Source organism: Ailuropoda melanoleuca, chromosome 10, assembly GCF_002007445.2.
Source record: "Ailuropoda melanoleuca isolate Jingjing chromosome 10, ASM200744v2, whole genome shotgun sequence".
Taxonomy (NCBI): Eukaryota; Metazoa; Chordata; class Mammalia; order Carnivora; family Ursidae; genus Ailuropoda; species Ailuropoda melanoleuca.
Genome location: NC_048227.1, coordinates 100,899,178 through 100,915,379, shown reverse-complemented (window position 1 = coordinate 100,915,379; position 16,202 = coordinate 100,899,178). Strand labels below are relative to the sequence as shown.

The following is a 16,202-nucleotide window of genomic DNA, read 5'->3' as shown; positions in this document are numbered from 1 at the left end:
AAGATACAGACGTAGTGAAGAGAAGGGCCATATGCACCCCAATGTTCATAGCAGCATTGTCCACAATAGCTAAATCGTGGAAGGAGCCGAGATGCCCTTCAACAGATGACTGGATTAAGAAGTTGTGGTCCATATATACAATGGAATATTACTCAGCTATCAGAAAGAACGAGTTCTCAACATTTGCTGCAACATGGATGGCACTGGAGGAGATAATGCTAAGTGAAATAAGTCAAGCAGAGAAAGACAAATATCATATGATTTCTCTCATCTATGGAACATAAGAACTAGGATGATCGGTAGGAAGAAAGGGATAAAGAAAGGGGGGGTAATCAGAAGGGGAAATGAAACATGAGAGACTATGGACTATGAGAAACAAACTGAGGGCCTCAGAGTGGAGGGGGGTAGGGGAACGGGATAGACCGGTGATGGGTAGTAAGGAGGGCACGTATTGCATGGTACACTGGGTGTCATACGCAACTAATGAATCATCGAACTTTACATCGGAAACGGGGATGTACTGTATGATGGTTAACATAATATAATAAAAAAATCATAAAAAAAAAGAAACATTAAAAATGTTGATGTTTGGGTCCCATCCCAGAACAATTAAATCTGAACACTGGGGCGTTAAGGATAGGCGTCCATAGTTTTTAATACGCTCTCATGTAATTCTAATGTGCTCAAGAAACCAAAAGAAAAACTTTCCTCTGAAATAGAAATGCTACTTCATATTCTTAATAAACAAAAGATCACGAAAGTGAACAAGCAAGTGTCAAAACAGTGTGATCTCACTGGGAGAGGGGAGTGTGGACTGTTCTCGTGCTTTAGAAAAGGTTTGAAGATTGTCATCAGATTGTAATTGGGGATATTCCTAGTGGTAGGATTATGGATGAGTTCTATTTTCTTCTTTTGCTTCCCTTTCCCATCTACCTGCAATGAATGTGTATTGCTTGTAAAAAAGATAACCTCAACTAAAAATAAAAAAGATACCAGTGGACCTTGTCTTCATTAAAAAAAAAAAAAAAAAAAAAAAAAGAGGCTGTGACAAGGAAGATATTAAGAGAGCCATGTAACCAAAAGCATAGCAGCCAAGAAAAGTCCACGTTAGAAGCAGTAGGAAGCAGCTTTTCATTAAAGTAAAATCAAGACAAATTTGAAAAGCATTCTTGGAACAGAGAATAATAAGAATAGTAGTAGTAATAATAATAAGCAGCAACAAAATGATGACAAAATAACATTCAAGCGTTAATCACAAAGAATTAGCTAATGAATAGATGTTTCTAAAGAAAACAATCAAAGGCAAGAAAGTTGTCACAGAAAATTCATTAAGAACGCTCCCCAAAGCACATGAACTGAGATATCAAGAAGATTCACATATGCCAGGCAAAATTAACAAGGGCTAGACACCCTGGTCAAGTTTTAAAATCTTAAAGAAATAAACAATGCAGAGGAACAACAATAACAACAACAACAAAAGAGAGAGAAAGAAAGGGAATGATTGAGAGCCAGCTATCAAAAGAACAACAGGGTAAAGAAAGCAAGAGAAACCAGTTGAGAGAAACCCACACGTTTCAAGTAGAAAAAGTCATTCAAAAGAATAAAATTCCAAACTGGACTCAGTAAATGTCTGAGGTCAATGAGAAAAATGGTCCAGTTTTGATGAAAATGGATTATGACCCAGAAATTCTAGACAAGACTATCTTTCAAGCAAGGCAGCAAAGAGGAATGGTCTGGAAAAAGGACTTCAACCCCCTCCACTTTGACCTCAGTCTATACTTTCTAACTGATTAAGTTCTTGTTTCCAGCTTATCTCTTAGCTCAGGGGAAAGACTTGGCCGGCAGAACATGCTGTGGTAGGAGCTGAAACTGCCCCCTCAAGCAGTAGGCACGGCCAGGAGGCCAGCAAGCCCCTACATGCCTGACCCCAAGACAATGAGTGACCTGACCTGGACTGTCCAGCCTGCACGGACCCACCGACCTTTGTCCCGCAACCTCCTTATATGAACCCAGAAGTATTTTCAGCACTGCAGAGCCACTCCTTGAGATGTTAGTCTGCCACCTTCCCAGTGCTGGTCTCACTGACATAAATCCCTGTCTTGTTTCACCACTGTCTCTCTGCCTTTGGATTTTGTCAGCAGCCAGGAGCTGAATCTAGTTTGCGACCCTGGAGCCAGGTGCTCTTGCACCCTTGGGCCCTGGGGACAGTCTTGGAAAAATTAACCATGTGGGTATTTTCTAAAAGGTTTAAGTTGCTCAGAGCAGCTTCAAGATCAGTGAAGACAGCGGGCCACCAGTATGCTATGTCCAATGCTCATTTTCTAAGAATTCCCCTCCTCCCCCATCTGCTCATTCTCACTGCACTGATTATGCAGAAATTAAAAAAAAGTGTCCACGGGTGTGTGTGCATAGGGGCGTGTGAAGTGCCCCCTCCCCCGGCACTGTGGTCGTCTAGATTCAAAGTAACTGAAGTTCAGAACCATGTGCCTGACACTTTACTTAAAATCACCCAAACTGTTTTTGAGGACAGGTATTCCTGTCTTCAAAGAGAAATTCAATGACCTGTCCAAGACCCCGGAGCCAGCCCGCAGGGAGCAGACATCTGGATGCAGGTTGTTTCTTACTCACTTTCCTAGAGTGAGAATAAAGTACTTAAAAGCTTATTCAGTAACCTCACCGGTAGACCTTTCTTTGCTGTGAATGAAGCAGAGCTACATACACGTGAGAATGTTTACTGACTATCTTTGTAAACTGCATCATTTTTTCACCTTTAAAACACACCCTCTTCATATCTATTAAGATAGGAGAATGCTGAGAGAATGATTCCAGTATTCTATTTAAATCAGAAGGAATCACATCAGAGTTTTTATTTAGTTTCTTTAGAGGTAAATGAGGTTTACTGTGTAACTACAAACTAGAGTAAGTACACTATTTACCATCTTTTCAGGAAATAATAAAGTTATGTCAAATTACCTGTTACAGCTGATGTTAAGAGCAATATAATCACTAATAATTTTGATTACCATCTATGGTGTCTATCAGCAATAAAGGGGAGTAGTCTTTGTTGCCTATTATCAGGAGTGTTCAGTTACTGTTCACCAAAACTGATTCCTCAATATGCATTTTTACATTAACTGTGATGCATACTTAGGATGCCTGGAATTTTAAAGTAAATCACATTAAATTTCACAAGGAAATCAGGGTTCAAGGAATTAAGAATTTTTGACCTGATACAGTATTTAAGAAAAAAAAAAAACTTTATCAAGAAGTTAGAAGTTAGGGGCGCCTGGGTGGCACCGCGGTTAAGCGTCTGCCTTCGGCTCAGGGCGTGATCCCACCATTATGGGATCGAGCCCCACATAAGGCTCCTCTGCTATGAGCCTGCTTCTTCCTCTCCCACTCCCCCTGCTTGTGTTCCCTCTCTCGCTGGCTGTCTCTATCTCTGTCAAATAAATAAAATCTTTAAAAAAAAAAAAAAAAAAAAAAAAAGAAGTTAGAAGTTAGTATAACTCTTAAGTATCACAATTTAGTACACGGATATCTGTGACTGGTCACCTAACTTCCGTCAATTAAAATGATTCTTTTTTGCAGGTAAGGCAATTTAGTTAATACTACCTTTTCATAATATTCAGGACTTTATTTTTAAAAAACAGTAGTCAATTCCTCCACTCCCAAGCAGCCTGCATCTCTTGTTCTCAACATCTGAAGTGTGCCGAATCAAACAGCATCAATCCAACTCCAAGGAGTGTTTCAGCAAAATGTCACTTAGTTATGTCCTATTCTCTCGTAGATGAACAAGTCAACTGAACAGCTGCAAGTGGGCTTCCTAGTGTCACAATGTCCTGTTTTTCTTAATGTAGTGTCCAGAGAGAAATACTTAACATTTGCTCCAATATGACTTTTCAAAAAATGAGAGCTGAAAGGGGCACCTGGGTGGCTCAGTCAGTTAAGCGTCTGCCTTTGGCTCAGGTCATGATCCCAGGGTCCTGGGATTAAGCCCCACATCAGGCTCCCTGCTCAGTGGGGAGTCTGCTTCTCCCTCTCCTTCTGCCTCTCCCCCCAGTTCTGCTCTCTCTTGCTCTGTCAAATAAATAAATAAAATCTTTGGGAAAAAAAATGAGAGCTGATGAAAGATTTTCCTTCACATAAGACTCTCTGTATTCACTGTCCGATATAGTTTTTTCCATACCTTTTTTTTTTTTTTTAAAGATTTTATTTATTTATGTGACAGAGAGACAGCCAGAGAGAGAGGGAACACAGCAGGGGAGTGGGAGAGGAAGAAGCAGGCTCCTAGCGGAGGAGCCCAATGTGGGTCTCGATCCTGGAACACCGGGATCACGCTCTGAGCCGAAGGCGGACGCTTAATGACTGTGCTACCCAGGCGCCCCTTTCCATACTTTTTAAACTGGGATTCTAAGAAAAATTTTCTTAAGGTTTCACATTATATAAAAGGTATCAGACAACGAATACCAGAGATTTATTTGAAATTGATTTAGATATGCCTGAAATACAAGATTCAGTAAAGCTGGAAATTCTAAAGAAATGTATTTTCTACTCAACAAATTTTAGTGCTAAATGTATCAATAATGCCACAAAATTGTTTGTATTGTTATGTGAGAATCAAACTTCTATGGATTTATATTGGTGGGAATCATGATAGATGGGGAATTATATTACAAGACCCCCGGCGGATGCCTGAAACCAAAGAAAGTACAGAGCCCCACGTATACTATGTTTTTTCCTGTATGTACATACCTATGACAAAGTTCGATTTATAAATTAGGCACAGTAAGAGATTAAGAACAATAATTAATAATAAAATAGAATAACAAACTGTAATAAAGGTTATGTGAATATGGTTTCTTTCTCAAGCTATCTTACTATACTGTACTCACCCTCCTTCCTCTTGTGGGATCCTCATGTGAGTTGACAAAATGCCCAAACGATGAGATCAAGCGAGGTGAATGCTGTAGGCATCGTGACAGCGTTAGGTTACTACTGACCTTCTGACCATAGTGAGAAGGAGAATCATCTGCTTCTGGACCTTGGTTGCTGGTGGAAAGTGAAACCACGGATAAGGGAGGACCTACTGTACCAAACAGCGGAAGCGCCCAGCTTGTGTGAGTGAGTGAAAATGGTACACAGGTGCTTTGAGTAAGCACACCATAGGAGGGAAGAAAACGGTTATAGTGTCAGAAAAGTCCTCTCCTCTCTTGGAAAATTCTCATCACATGAACCCATCCTAGCTAACACTATCTTCAGGAAGGGAAGCAAAGCTCCTATCAGTGTTATTCCTGCCTCCAAACAATCATAAAACCATATGCAATATATCTTAACCTAATCATCCTGCTTTCCACAAGACTCACTTTGTTTCTATCTGCTCCTGCTTCCCTTTCTTTAAAATTGTAGTTGATACACAATATCCTGATAGTTTTAGGTGTGTGACATAGTGAATTGACAATTATATACATTACAAAATGCTCACCACAGTAAGTCTAATTACCATCTGTCACTACAATGTTATTACAATATTACTGACTATATTCCTTATGCTATACTCTTTCTACAGTCCTTATTTCTTTTTAAAAAGAGTTTAAACGGATTCTCATATGGAATAAGGCACAAATAAAACAGGTTTTTTTTTTAACCAAAGAACACTTGCTCTGATGGGAAAGGAAAACGTGACCAAAAAAGTTTGAACAAGGAAAAGATAAAGCTTGCAATGCAACATGCCCCTTTCCCGTCTGGTTATTTCTAATCTTCTACATGTTGGCCTTGAACTCAGGACCTTGAGATCAAGACCTGAGCTGAGATCAAGAGTCAGACGCTTAACCAACTGAACCACCCAGGCATCTCAAACCCTCTGTACTTTTAAAACACTGTATTTTTAGGGAAATGCAAAGTGTAGCTTACATCAATGTAACATGGTTCTCTTCGCAATCTTCTTCAATAATAGAGCTGGCCGGTATGCAGATATTACTTGCAAAGACATAAATATCACCAAAGGTCCCACCTTGGCATATTTATCTAAGTAATCAATCTGTGCAGTTTGTAATTAGAACAAAACAAACCACAACCCCACTACAAAATCCCACATTAACAGGAACAAGCAAAACAAACACCTAGGTTAAACTGATAAAGGCATACTCCATTATATTCTTTAAGTATTAAACTGGTATTAAAAAGGTAGGAAAACCATTTACATTTATATTTTAATGTAGGGTAATAAAAGCCAAATTACAGACAACCATTGAAATTTTTTTTTTTTTTTTTTTTTTCTTAAATTTCTAGGATACACGTACTGGAAAGCAAAAACAAAAACAAGAACATCAGCTCAGGGACTTTTTTCCTGAACAAACAACATCACAGTTTTTGTCATGATAGGCGCCCAAGCCGCTAAGTCTCACCTGTCACACAGGACAGAATGGTGACAATCTCTCACATTTGTTACTTGTAATTCCTAAGTGGTCAATACTGAGCATCTTCACTTCTGGGTAAGAGAAAACGCATTTTGGTCCATTAATTCACCTACTCGCTCCTGGAGGACGTTCACCAACTCTGCGATAACGAAGACGTGAGTGTCATCAATGTCTTGAATGATGAACTTCTTCCCTAAGGCATTTGATTCATCCAAGTACAGCAAGAACTGCTTCATGGCAGGGTCACTGCAGCGAGAAACATACGATAACGACATACTGTGTTGTCAAATTACACCTGAGCAATTAGAATTGGGCGTGCAGAATTTTTAGGGTAACTTTAAAAGTTCCAAACTGTTAACTCAATCCCTCACTCCTTCTGTCTCAAGCATTAATGATTTGTAGACATAGCTTCATTTTAGAACTTTTCCTTTAATTTTTAGAGAAAGAGGCCAAGGATAAGATTTTAAGAGAGTAATCTGTCACTGACAAGTGAAAAAGTAATGTTTAGAGCTTTGTAGTTAATAGGGCCTAGAATCACAGCTCCCTTAACTGATTTAAAAAATGAATTTCCTTACTTGTTCATGACCATTAAAGCAGCCTATAGATTTTCACTATGCTGCNTGCTTGTGTTCCCTCTCTCGCTGGCTGTCTCTATCTCTAATAAATAAATAAAAAATCTTTAAAAAAAAAAATGAATTTCCTTACTTGTTCACGACCATTAAAGAAGCCTATAGATTTTCACTATGCTGTNCATTAAAGCAGCCTATAGATTTTCACTATGCTGCCAGTGGAAAATTAATTTACAAAACCACTTAAACAGTCACTGTGATAAAGCAGGGTGTATAGCAAAAGTTAGATCTGGATTCAATCCCAGCTTTAATCACTTACTTGTGTGACCTTAAAATGTACTTAATCTGCAACGCTACAAAATGAGCCTACATAATAGAACTGTTACAAAAATTAAAGGAGAATAATGTCAAGGATAGTGTTTGGCTTGCAGTGCTTCTCAAGTTTTTCTTCCTTAAAATTCTGAACTTTGTAAGTTTGAAATATCACTCAGAATCTTTAAAGGCAATCCTACCAAAATCTTATTGAGAATACTGAGCTCAAAGAAGAGATACAAATTTATTTCTATTTATTTGTAATTTTTAGTTTGGAATGAATAGAGTAAGTCACAAGGAAAAGAGGGATACAATTTCTAGGATTTACATGGGGCACCCGGGTGGGTCAGTTGGTTAAATTCCAACTCTTGATTTCAGCTCAGGTCATGATCTCAGAATTCTGGGATCAAGTCCCGAGTTGGGCTCCATGCTCAGTGGGGAGTCTGCTTAAGGATTCTCTCCCCTTCTCCCTCTATCCCTCCCCCAATGCCCCCAATAAATAATCTAAAAAAAAAAAGACCCAAATTTCTGGGATTTACCGAGAGATATCTCTGTCATAAAAACCCCGAATCACAACAAAGGACACTCTTTAGACCTAATATAATGTACAATAATGTGTTTAGCAAAAGATGAATACAAAAATGTCAATTAGCATAGTTTTAAAAAAATCTTCGAGAACATATAACTTTACAAAATCTTATTGTTTCTTGAGGAATGACAACGTCAATTACAAAGATGACTGAATTCAAAAGAGGTCAGTGTAATTTCCTGAAAACATTAAAAACAAGTTTTACTTCTTTCAAGTACAAATTGGGTGTAAGTGAAGCTAACAAAGGTAAAGGATTTATTTCAATCACTAAGTGAGTATGGTTCATGGTCTATTAACTATTAATAAAGTTAAATCTTCCTGAAAAGATGATTTTCCTAATTATTTTCAGTAACTTACCATTACAATTTTATTAACAATTTACCACACCATAAAATGACGCAAATAAAGAGGTCTGCCCACATCAGAACTGACACAGATTTTAAATTTAGTTTCTAGTATGCCTGTCAACTCACACCTAGGTTCAGAACACTTAGGTTATGCTTGTCTACTTAGGTTTGGCAAAATTCAGTCATATTCTGAATTTGACCACTCTAATGTGCAGAATTGGTTGGTTCAGAAGTAAATTTGCTACTGTAAGCTCATTCGATAAATATTTACTGAGCACCTGTCATGTGCTAGGCACTACTCTGTTCCTGGATATTCAGCAGTGAACAATTCAGAACCCTCCCTGTTATGGAGCTTACATTCTACAGGTAGCACTATGATACACACACACACACACACACACACACACACACACACACACACACACAGTGGGCAAGTAGGGTGAGAAGTGGCAGTGATGAAAGTGATAGGATCTTGTAAGTTTAAACAGGGGAGACAGGGAAGGGCTTACCAAGCAGTGACATCTGAACAAACAGGAGGAGGTAGTAAGCAAGGCAATGTGGTGACTCAGGCAAGAGAATCCTACGCAGAGTGAACGGTAAAGCCAAGGAGGCTGGAGAGGGGCGACTAAGAAGGACACAGGTGGGAGATGAAGTCAGAAAGTTAGTTACAGCTGGGCCAGATCACATAGGGCCTTGGAGGGGATTTTAAGCAATTTCGGCTTTTACTGAGTGACATGATTTAACTTACAAACGGACTTCAATTTTAAACGTAAGGATCATACTGCTTGCAGGGTTGAGGAAAGACTGGAGGGTAGTGGAGGTAATGGCAGAAACAGGGAGACTGATTAAAAGGAGATTGTAGTAACCCACGCAAGCGACAATAATGGTTTGGACCTATGTGGTAACAGTGAGACGGTAAGTGTTTGGCTTCTAGACACAAAATGAATGTAACTTCAACATAATTTGCTGAGACTAGACTCCAACTTTGAAGGAGAAGAATTAAGGAGACTCCCAGCATTTTTGGTCAGAGCAAATGAAAAAGAGGAGTTGCCTTTTACTGAGATGAAAAGGAAGTAGGAAGAACAGGTTTGCTGGGAAGATGAAGAGTTGGGTCTGAGGCATGTTACATGTGAGATGCCTACTGGCACCCAAGTGAAGAAACTGAGTAGGAAGGTGGATATGCAATACTGATTTCAGCAGCAAAGTCCAGACTGAAGAGAAAAAGTCAGTCATCAAGCCCTGACAAGGGAGTGAACATAGCTACAGAGAAGAGACCAAGGACTGCCTCAGACTCCCCAGGATCAAAAGATTAGGAAGAAAGGACAAATGAGCGAAGCAGATTATAAAGCAGGAAGGAAACCCTGAGTCCTGGGAGGTAAGTGAACAAAGGACATTCAGGGAGAGGAAGCGATCCTTTGCATCAGGTGCTGGTTAACAGATACAGTAAGATAAGGATTGAAACCTCAGTGTCAGCGAGACTCACATACGTGTTTTGAATTAGCCTGTTGGTGTTTTCAAAATTTTTGTCATTTGCACACTATCCTTGCTCATTTAGCCATCCCTTGTAACACCTGAGCTACATATTACTTATTATTTTTCTTTAAATTGCCTTTAAACCAACTTTTTTTTTTTAAAGATTTTTTATTTATTTATTAGACAGAGATAGAGACAGCCAGCGAGAGAGGGAACACAAGCAGGGGGAGTGGGAGAGGAAGAAGCAGGCTCATAGCTGAGGAGCCTGACGTGGGGCTCGATCCCACAACGCCGGGATCACGCCCTGAGCTGAAGGCAGACGCTTAACCGCTGTGCCACCCAGGCGCCCCTAAACCAACTTTTAAGCTTAACTTCACCTGGTATGAATCACCAGTCACCCCAATGTGTTTTTATCCTCAAATAAATTAAACTGGTCATATAAAAACAATTTTTGTGTCCTCCCCCTCCCTTTTGTGCTCTACTACAAACCACCCTGAACACCAGCGCCATTCCCCAGGCCTGGGGAAACACTGCTGACAAATGAGATACTTAGAAAGTGACTCGCTGGTGAGACACTGAAGCAACTATTTCCCTTATTAATTGCCTCAGTGCAACTTTTTGAAAGGAAACAGCAATGTGAGACTGAATTGTGAGCAGGTACCTGAAATATAACTTAGAATGATTCAAAAGGACAAAGTTTAAGAGACTTTTATTATGAAACATTGAGGAAACTGGAATATCTTGCCTGAATACAGGGCTATTTATTCTACTTCTTCACGAAGAGAGTCTATGGGAGAACTTGCTGGTAAGAAAGAAAAACAAAACCAAGTGCCCACAGACATCCTTGGTTAAAGTCCTGCAGTCAGGACTAGTGAGCAAGGAAAAAAATGTCTTTGCCATGGACATGAGAAGGTAGATGTCAATCAACTCCTTCCTACATGACCTGAGAATAACTCCTATAAAACATGACTCTAAAAACTATTACACCTCAAAGGCTCTACTAGGATGAGGTATTTAGCTTTAGAACAGACCACACACTTCACTGGTCGCCTGCACAAAAATGTCAGCACTGCCCGTCTCAGGAGAACGATAATCTTGGCTCAGTCAATGGTAAACTATCTTTCCTGATAATAATTAGCTAACAGGTATAATTACTTAAAAATCTTAAAAGTATTTCTCCAAATTCTGTATGTCCTGAGAACAGAATGTTTTAGAAAACTGTTATTGAACATGAAATGGCTTTGTTTGCTTAAGTTTATTTCCTTCTTACAAGCATCTTCCAAAGCGTTTTTGGAATAAGTGTATTGTCCAGCTTGAGATATAGGTATCTTTATTAGGGTCCAGCATATTCTAGGTGCTCAATAAATATTTGCAATGAGTAGGGTCTTTTTTTTTAAATTTTTTTTAAAGATTTTATTTATTTATTTGACAGAGAGAGAGATAGCCAGCGAGAGAGGGAACACAAGCAGGGGGAGTGGGAAAGGAAGAAGCAGGCTCCCAGCGGAGGAGCCTGATGCGGGGCTGGATCCCAGGACTCTGGGATCATGCCCTGAGCCGAAGGCAGACACTTAACAACTGAGCCACCCAGGCGCCCGCAACGAGTAGGGTCTTAAGACAAAGACTGAGCTAACCAGAATAACAGTCCCAAGTTCCCAAAACGACATACAATAGGTTTATTGTTAAAAAGACATGACGCTAAAAAAAAGTACTGGACTCAGCCTAACTCCAAGCCCCAGCTCAGTCAACCAAAATATGATACAAAAAATCACTAAACCTCTCCATGTCTTAGGGTCCTAGGTAGTAACATGGAGACCGTGCTACTTATATTGCAGGGTTGCTGGATTCGAGAATACATCTAAAAACACTTTGCTCATAGTAGATACTCAAATGAAGAGCAACTAAAATGCCAAGAGTTTTTGGGTGTGTGGGAGGATATAGGTAGAAAGGTTCAAATTACCTACTTCTATCCCTATTAAAGGATTTGTTATTACAAAAATATTTTTCTTATTACTAGACTGCGTATATGATATTCTAAGAATATGCACACACACATTCTTTTTAAAAACTTAACACAATAAAGGGGCGCCTGGGTGGCTCAGTCGGTTAAGCATCTGCCCTCGGCTCAGGTCATGATCCCAGGGTCCTGGGATGGAGCCCTACGTCGGGCTCCTTGCTCAGCAGGGAGCCTGCTTCTCCCTCTCCCTCTGTCTGCTACTCCCCCTGTTTGTGCTATTAAATAAATAAATCTTAAAAAAGAAAAATAAAAAACTTAACATTTGCTTAGTTTTGTGTTAGACAGTCTATATCAGGCTTAGTAGCTTGGGCTCTGAAGCCAGAATACTATGGTTTAAAATCTTACCTTAGCAGGTGTGTAACCGTGAGCAATTAATTTCTCTGGGCCTCAGTTTCTGCATCTGTAAGATGGGGAAAAGAGTACCTATATCTGGGGCGCCTGGGTGGCTCAGTCCGTTGCTTGAATGTCTGCCTCTGGCTCACATCATGGTCTTGGAGTCCTGGGATGGAGCCCTGCATTGGGCTCCCTGCTCAATGGGGAGTTTGCTTTTCCCTCTGCCCTTCCCCCCTGCTTGTGCTTGGTCACATGTGCGTGCTCTCTCTGAAATGAATAAAATCTTAAAAAAAAAAAAACCCAAAAAACCTATACCTCATAGGGTTGTTCTGAGAACCGAATATTACCAAATGCTTAATATGGTATCTGGTAAACGCTCAGTGTCATTTCATGAAAGCATTCAGACCTTTTTATTTACCACCGTATCACAAAATGTCATTGTCCCATATCACTTAAAATGTTTTCAAATACTTTAATAGCTACATTATTTGATTATAAAAATGCCACAAACAATGCTTAATTTAGTGATTCAGATTCCACATTTCCATTCAACACCTGGTGCTCATCACCATAGTGCACTCCTTACTCCCCATCATCATCAGTTTGTTCTCTATAATTAAGAGTCTATTTCTTGATTTGTCTCGCTTTTTCCCCCTTTGCTAGTTTTGTTTCTTAAATTTCACGAGTGAAATCACATGGTATTTGACCTTCTCCGACCATCTTATTTCACTTATTCTCTAGCTCCACCTTCAACACTGTTTTATTAGCACATTCAATTACCTACATTTTTTTAAAGATTTATTTATTTGAGAGAGAGAGCGCGCCTGTGCACCAGTGCACTTGGAGGGGAGTGGAGCGGGGAGGCACAGGGAGAGAATCAGAGAATCTCAAGCAGACTCCCTGCTACACGGGGAAACCTGACACAGCGGGGCTCGATCTCACAACCTTGAAATCATAACTTGAGCTGAAATCAAGAGTCGGATGTGTAAACAACTAAACCACTCAGGTGCCCCTCAATCTCCTACATTTTATCTACAGTTCTGATCACCTCCTTAGGGTCACTTGTGTTAAACTGTATAAAAGCTCAAGAAACCTATTACAAATTGCCTTCTAGATCAGCTGTTTAAGACTGCACCTCTATCATCCATATCGGTAGCTCAGTGAGAGCCTGCTTTTTAAAAACTAAGACTGGAAGATAATAGTCATTTCGTTCAAGGGCTATTTTGATGTAACTTGCCAAAAGGAGGTCTGGCATACAAACGTTTTTCATACTGAAACTTGAATCCAAGTTATCAGAATCTGTTCTTACCTCCACTGTTATTACCAGGGTAACAGAACTCTAAAGGAACATTAATAACCTGAATTTATGCTGAGATTACATTCCTCGACTCACTTCTGTTGACAAAATTCATTCAGTATACACATATTTACTAAGTACCTCCTATACATATTTTAGACACTGTTCTGGGTGGCCAGGAAACTTCAGTGGATATGGCCCTTCTAAGAAGCAGAGGCTCACAAGAGATATATAAATGCTGTGAAAGAACAGAACAACGGTAAGACTGCTTTTGCCTTAGTTCTTATTTGCTTCTCATATACAATATAGGTTTATAAGCCAACACTGTAAGGGTAAGGCTGGTCTAATAATATGTTTCTCCAGATTCTTTGCTATTATGTTGTAAACTGGCTGGAATTTGCACCTCTGCAACAAATCTTCCTGGCTGAAGCACTTGCCAACCAAGTGGGATAACTGTCACACCACAGATGTGCTCTAGCACCTGCAGGTGGACAGGCATTGGTTGGGCATATGCTGCTTGCTTCGATTTTGCTATGCTTGGGAAAACGCTTAGTGCAAGGCTGGCAGTTGACAGTGGTGGATCCCAGCAAAGAGGAAGTTTTCACCAATCTCATTCTGATATAAAAACACAAATTTATAAACAAGAGAATTTCAAGAGAGCTTTAGATTTGGGTATTTGATAAGCCTTGTGAGGAAAGCATCTTCTTCTATTCCAGTACCCTGACTTTCCCAATTCACTGATAGTGGGGCGTAAATGGCCACTATTATAATCTGATTTATATGCTTCTTTACTATAGATCCAAATTAGTTAAAGGAACGGACAAGACACGGAATTTAAATATGGCAGTAAGCCATCCTAAGACAAGCGTTAAAGTCAGACTCCATTCTTGAATGAGGACATTCACGCCTGAGAAGTATTTTGCTGGCCACCTGAACAGAATGTGTGGAACAGCACTACCTGTGCTATGATAGAGGACCTTGTATGGTGATGTGGCTGGAATTCAGAGAGAAAATCACTGGAATAATGGAAGTAGTTTTAGGAGATTCCTGAGTGGTTTGCCTATGAGCTCCAGACCTATCAAATTCTGTACTCCAGTACACCTGAAGGCTCCACATAATCTATGGGGATTATGAAGTAATAAACATAATGATACTATGTTATTAAGAATTTTCTCTGGCATCAAATACAGACATGAGGGAAACTGAAGGACTTTTCCAGTTACCATCCCAACATGTACATCTGACTGTGGAGTACCCACCAGCCCTGACAATGCCATTTATAAATCTGTTATTTCGTAGGCCTGAAGTCTTTTGGAAGATTTAATCTTTGGGAAGACAGTTACCCTTTCAAAATATCGTGCAGGCTACACTTTAGAAGGAAAAAATTAAAGTTTTGCAAGGGCAGTGTCCATCTACAAAATAAAATTTTAGTGGTCCTGGTGCAAAACAATTCTCCATAGGAAAACTGATTATCAAACTTGAGCCAATTAAGTGCTTCCCAAATTTTAAATGCTTAACAAGTTCCTTTGCATACACAATTTTGATTTAGGAGATTTAGGGTGAGGTCTCAGATTTTGCACTTCCAACAAGTTCTAAATGATACTGTTGCTGTTATTCTGGGGATTACACAAAAGAGCTAAGTGACAGAGGGCCATTAAAGCCCAGGCAGAATTCAGAGGTTTGATTACATGACAGCAAACCAGGCGGACAGCTCAGCCAATGAGGAAAGAAAACTAACACCTCAGCTCCTCTTACAAATCTGTATTCTGTCCTCAAGGCTATACTGAAAGCCTACCACTGAGATTTTAATGTGTCTCCTAGAGTTCCGCTCTTTAAAGTTCAATCCAGCCATATTTTTTCAAATTATAGATTTAACACAATCCCAATCATCATGCCAAAAGGATTATTTTAGAAACAGACTAAATTATCCTAAGGTTATTCTTGAATAGGCAATAATGACAAAGAAAATGGATGTGGGACAGGATTACGGAAAGTAGCGAGGAGAGTGAAACAATGTGATAAAAGAGATATCATCTATCATTAGAGAAAGGAATAAATTCTGTGAAACAATTGTTCAGCTAAAACAAAACAAAAAACGGCATGAATTCAGATCTTTACCTAATATGCTCCTCCTCATAGAGTCTAGATAAATAAAACTTGACACATCAACAAAAACTAAAATACAAAAATCTTACAAGAGAGAAGATCAAACCTAGAATCTAAGAAACAAAAGGGGAAGACTGATAGCTGACACAATGTATCCTCTGTGTTAAAAATAACAATAGCACTGAAAGACCAACCAGGAAAATGTTTCTATTCATTAATATATGACAACGTTTTAAGAAAAATAAAATACAAAAATTAGCCTAAAAGTCTTTTCCAAAAGAAAACAACACATCGTGTTTAGGACTTATGGGATCTAGATCCCTTCCTCTCACTTTCCCAAGTGAACACTTCTCTAAGCAGTGTTTTTCCCAACACTTCTCTAAGCAGCACTCCCTGCTGGGCAGGGAGCCCGATGTGGGGCTTGATCCCAGGACCCTGAGATCATGACCTAAGCTGAAGGTAGACGCTTAACTGACTGAGCCACCCAGGCGCCCCTCTAAGCAGTTCATTCTTATCAACACACATTCTAGTCTCTCACATTAAAACCAAAATAACAAGACCCAGAGTCCTTTACCATATCCTTCTTTAGCTATCAACCCATTTCTCTATTCCTTTGCTCATTAATACAACAAAACTTCTCCAAAGAGCCTCCCCACTTCACCTTCCTTTCCCTTTCCAAAGTATTCCAATCTGACATCTATCCCACCTCTCCACTAAAACAGCTCACTTAAAAAAAAAAAAAA

The 16,202-nt window shown here is 39.5% G+C and overlaps 1 protein-coding gene across 3 annotated transcripts in view; it reads right to left on the bottom strand.

Annotated features, from left to right (window-relative positions):
• Positions 1-5,864: 5,864 nt before the first annotated feature.
• GTF2H5 (general transcription factor IIH subunit 5) overlaps positions 5,865-16,202 on the bottom strand; it is a 12,497-nt gene continuing 2,159 nt past the window's right edge. For all 3 annotated transcript variants that reach the window (XM_002915115.4, XM_019795110.2, XM_034669387.1), the window contains exon 3: positions 5,865-6,665. In XM_002915115.4, coding sequence (XP_002915161.1) covers positions 6,485-6,665 — 181 coding nt within the window. In that variant the 3' untranslated portion in view covers positions 5,865-6,484. The remainder of the gene's footprint in view (positions 6,666-16,202) is intronic.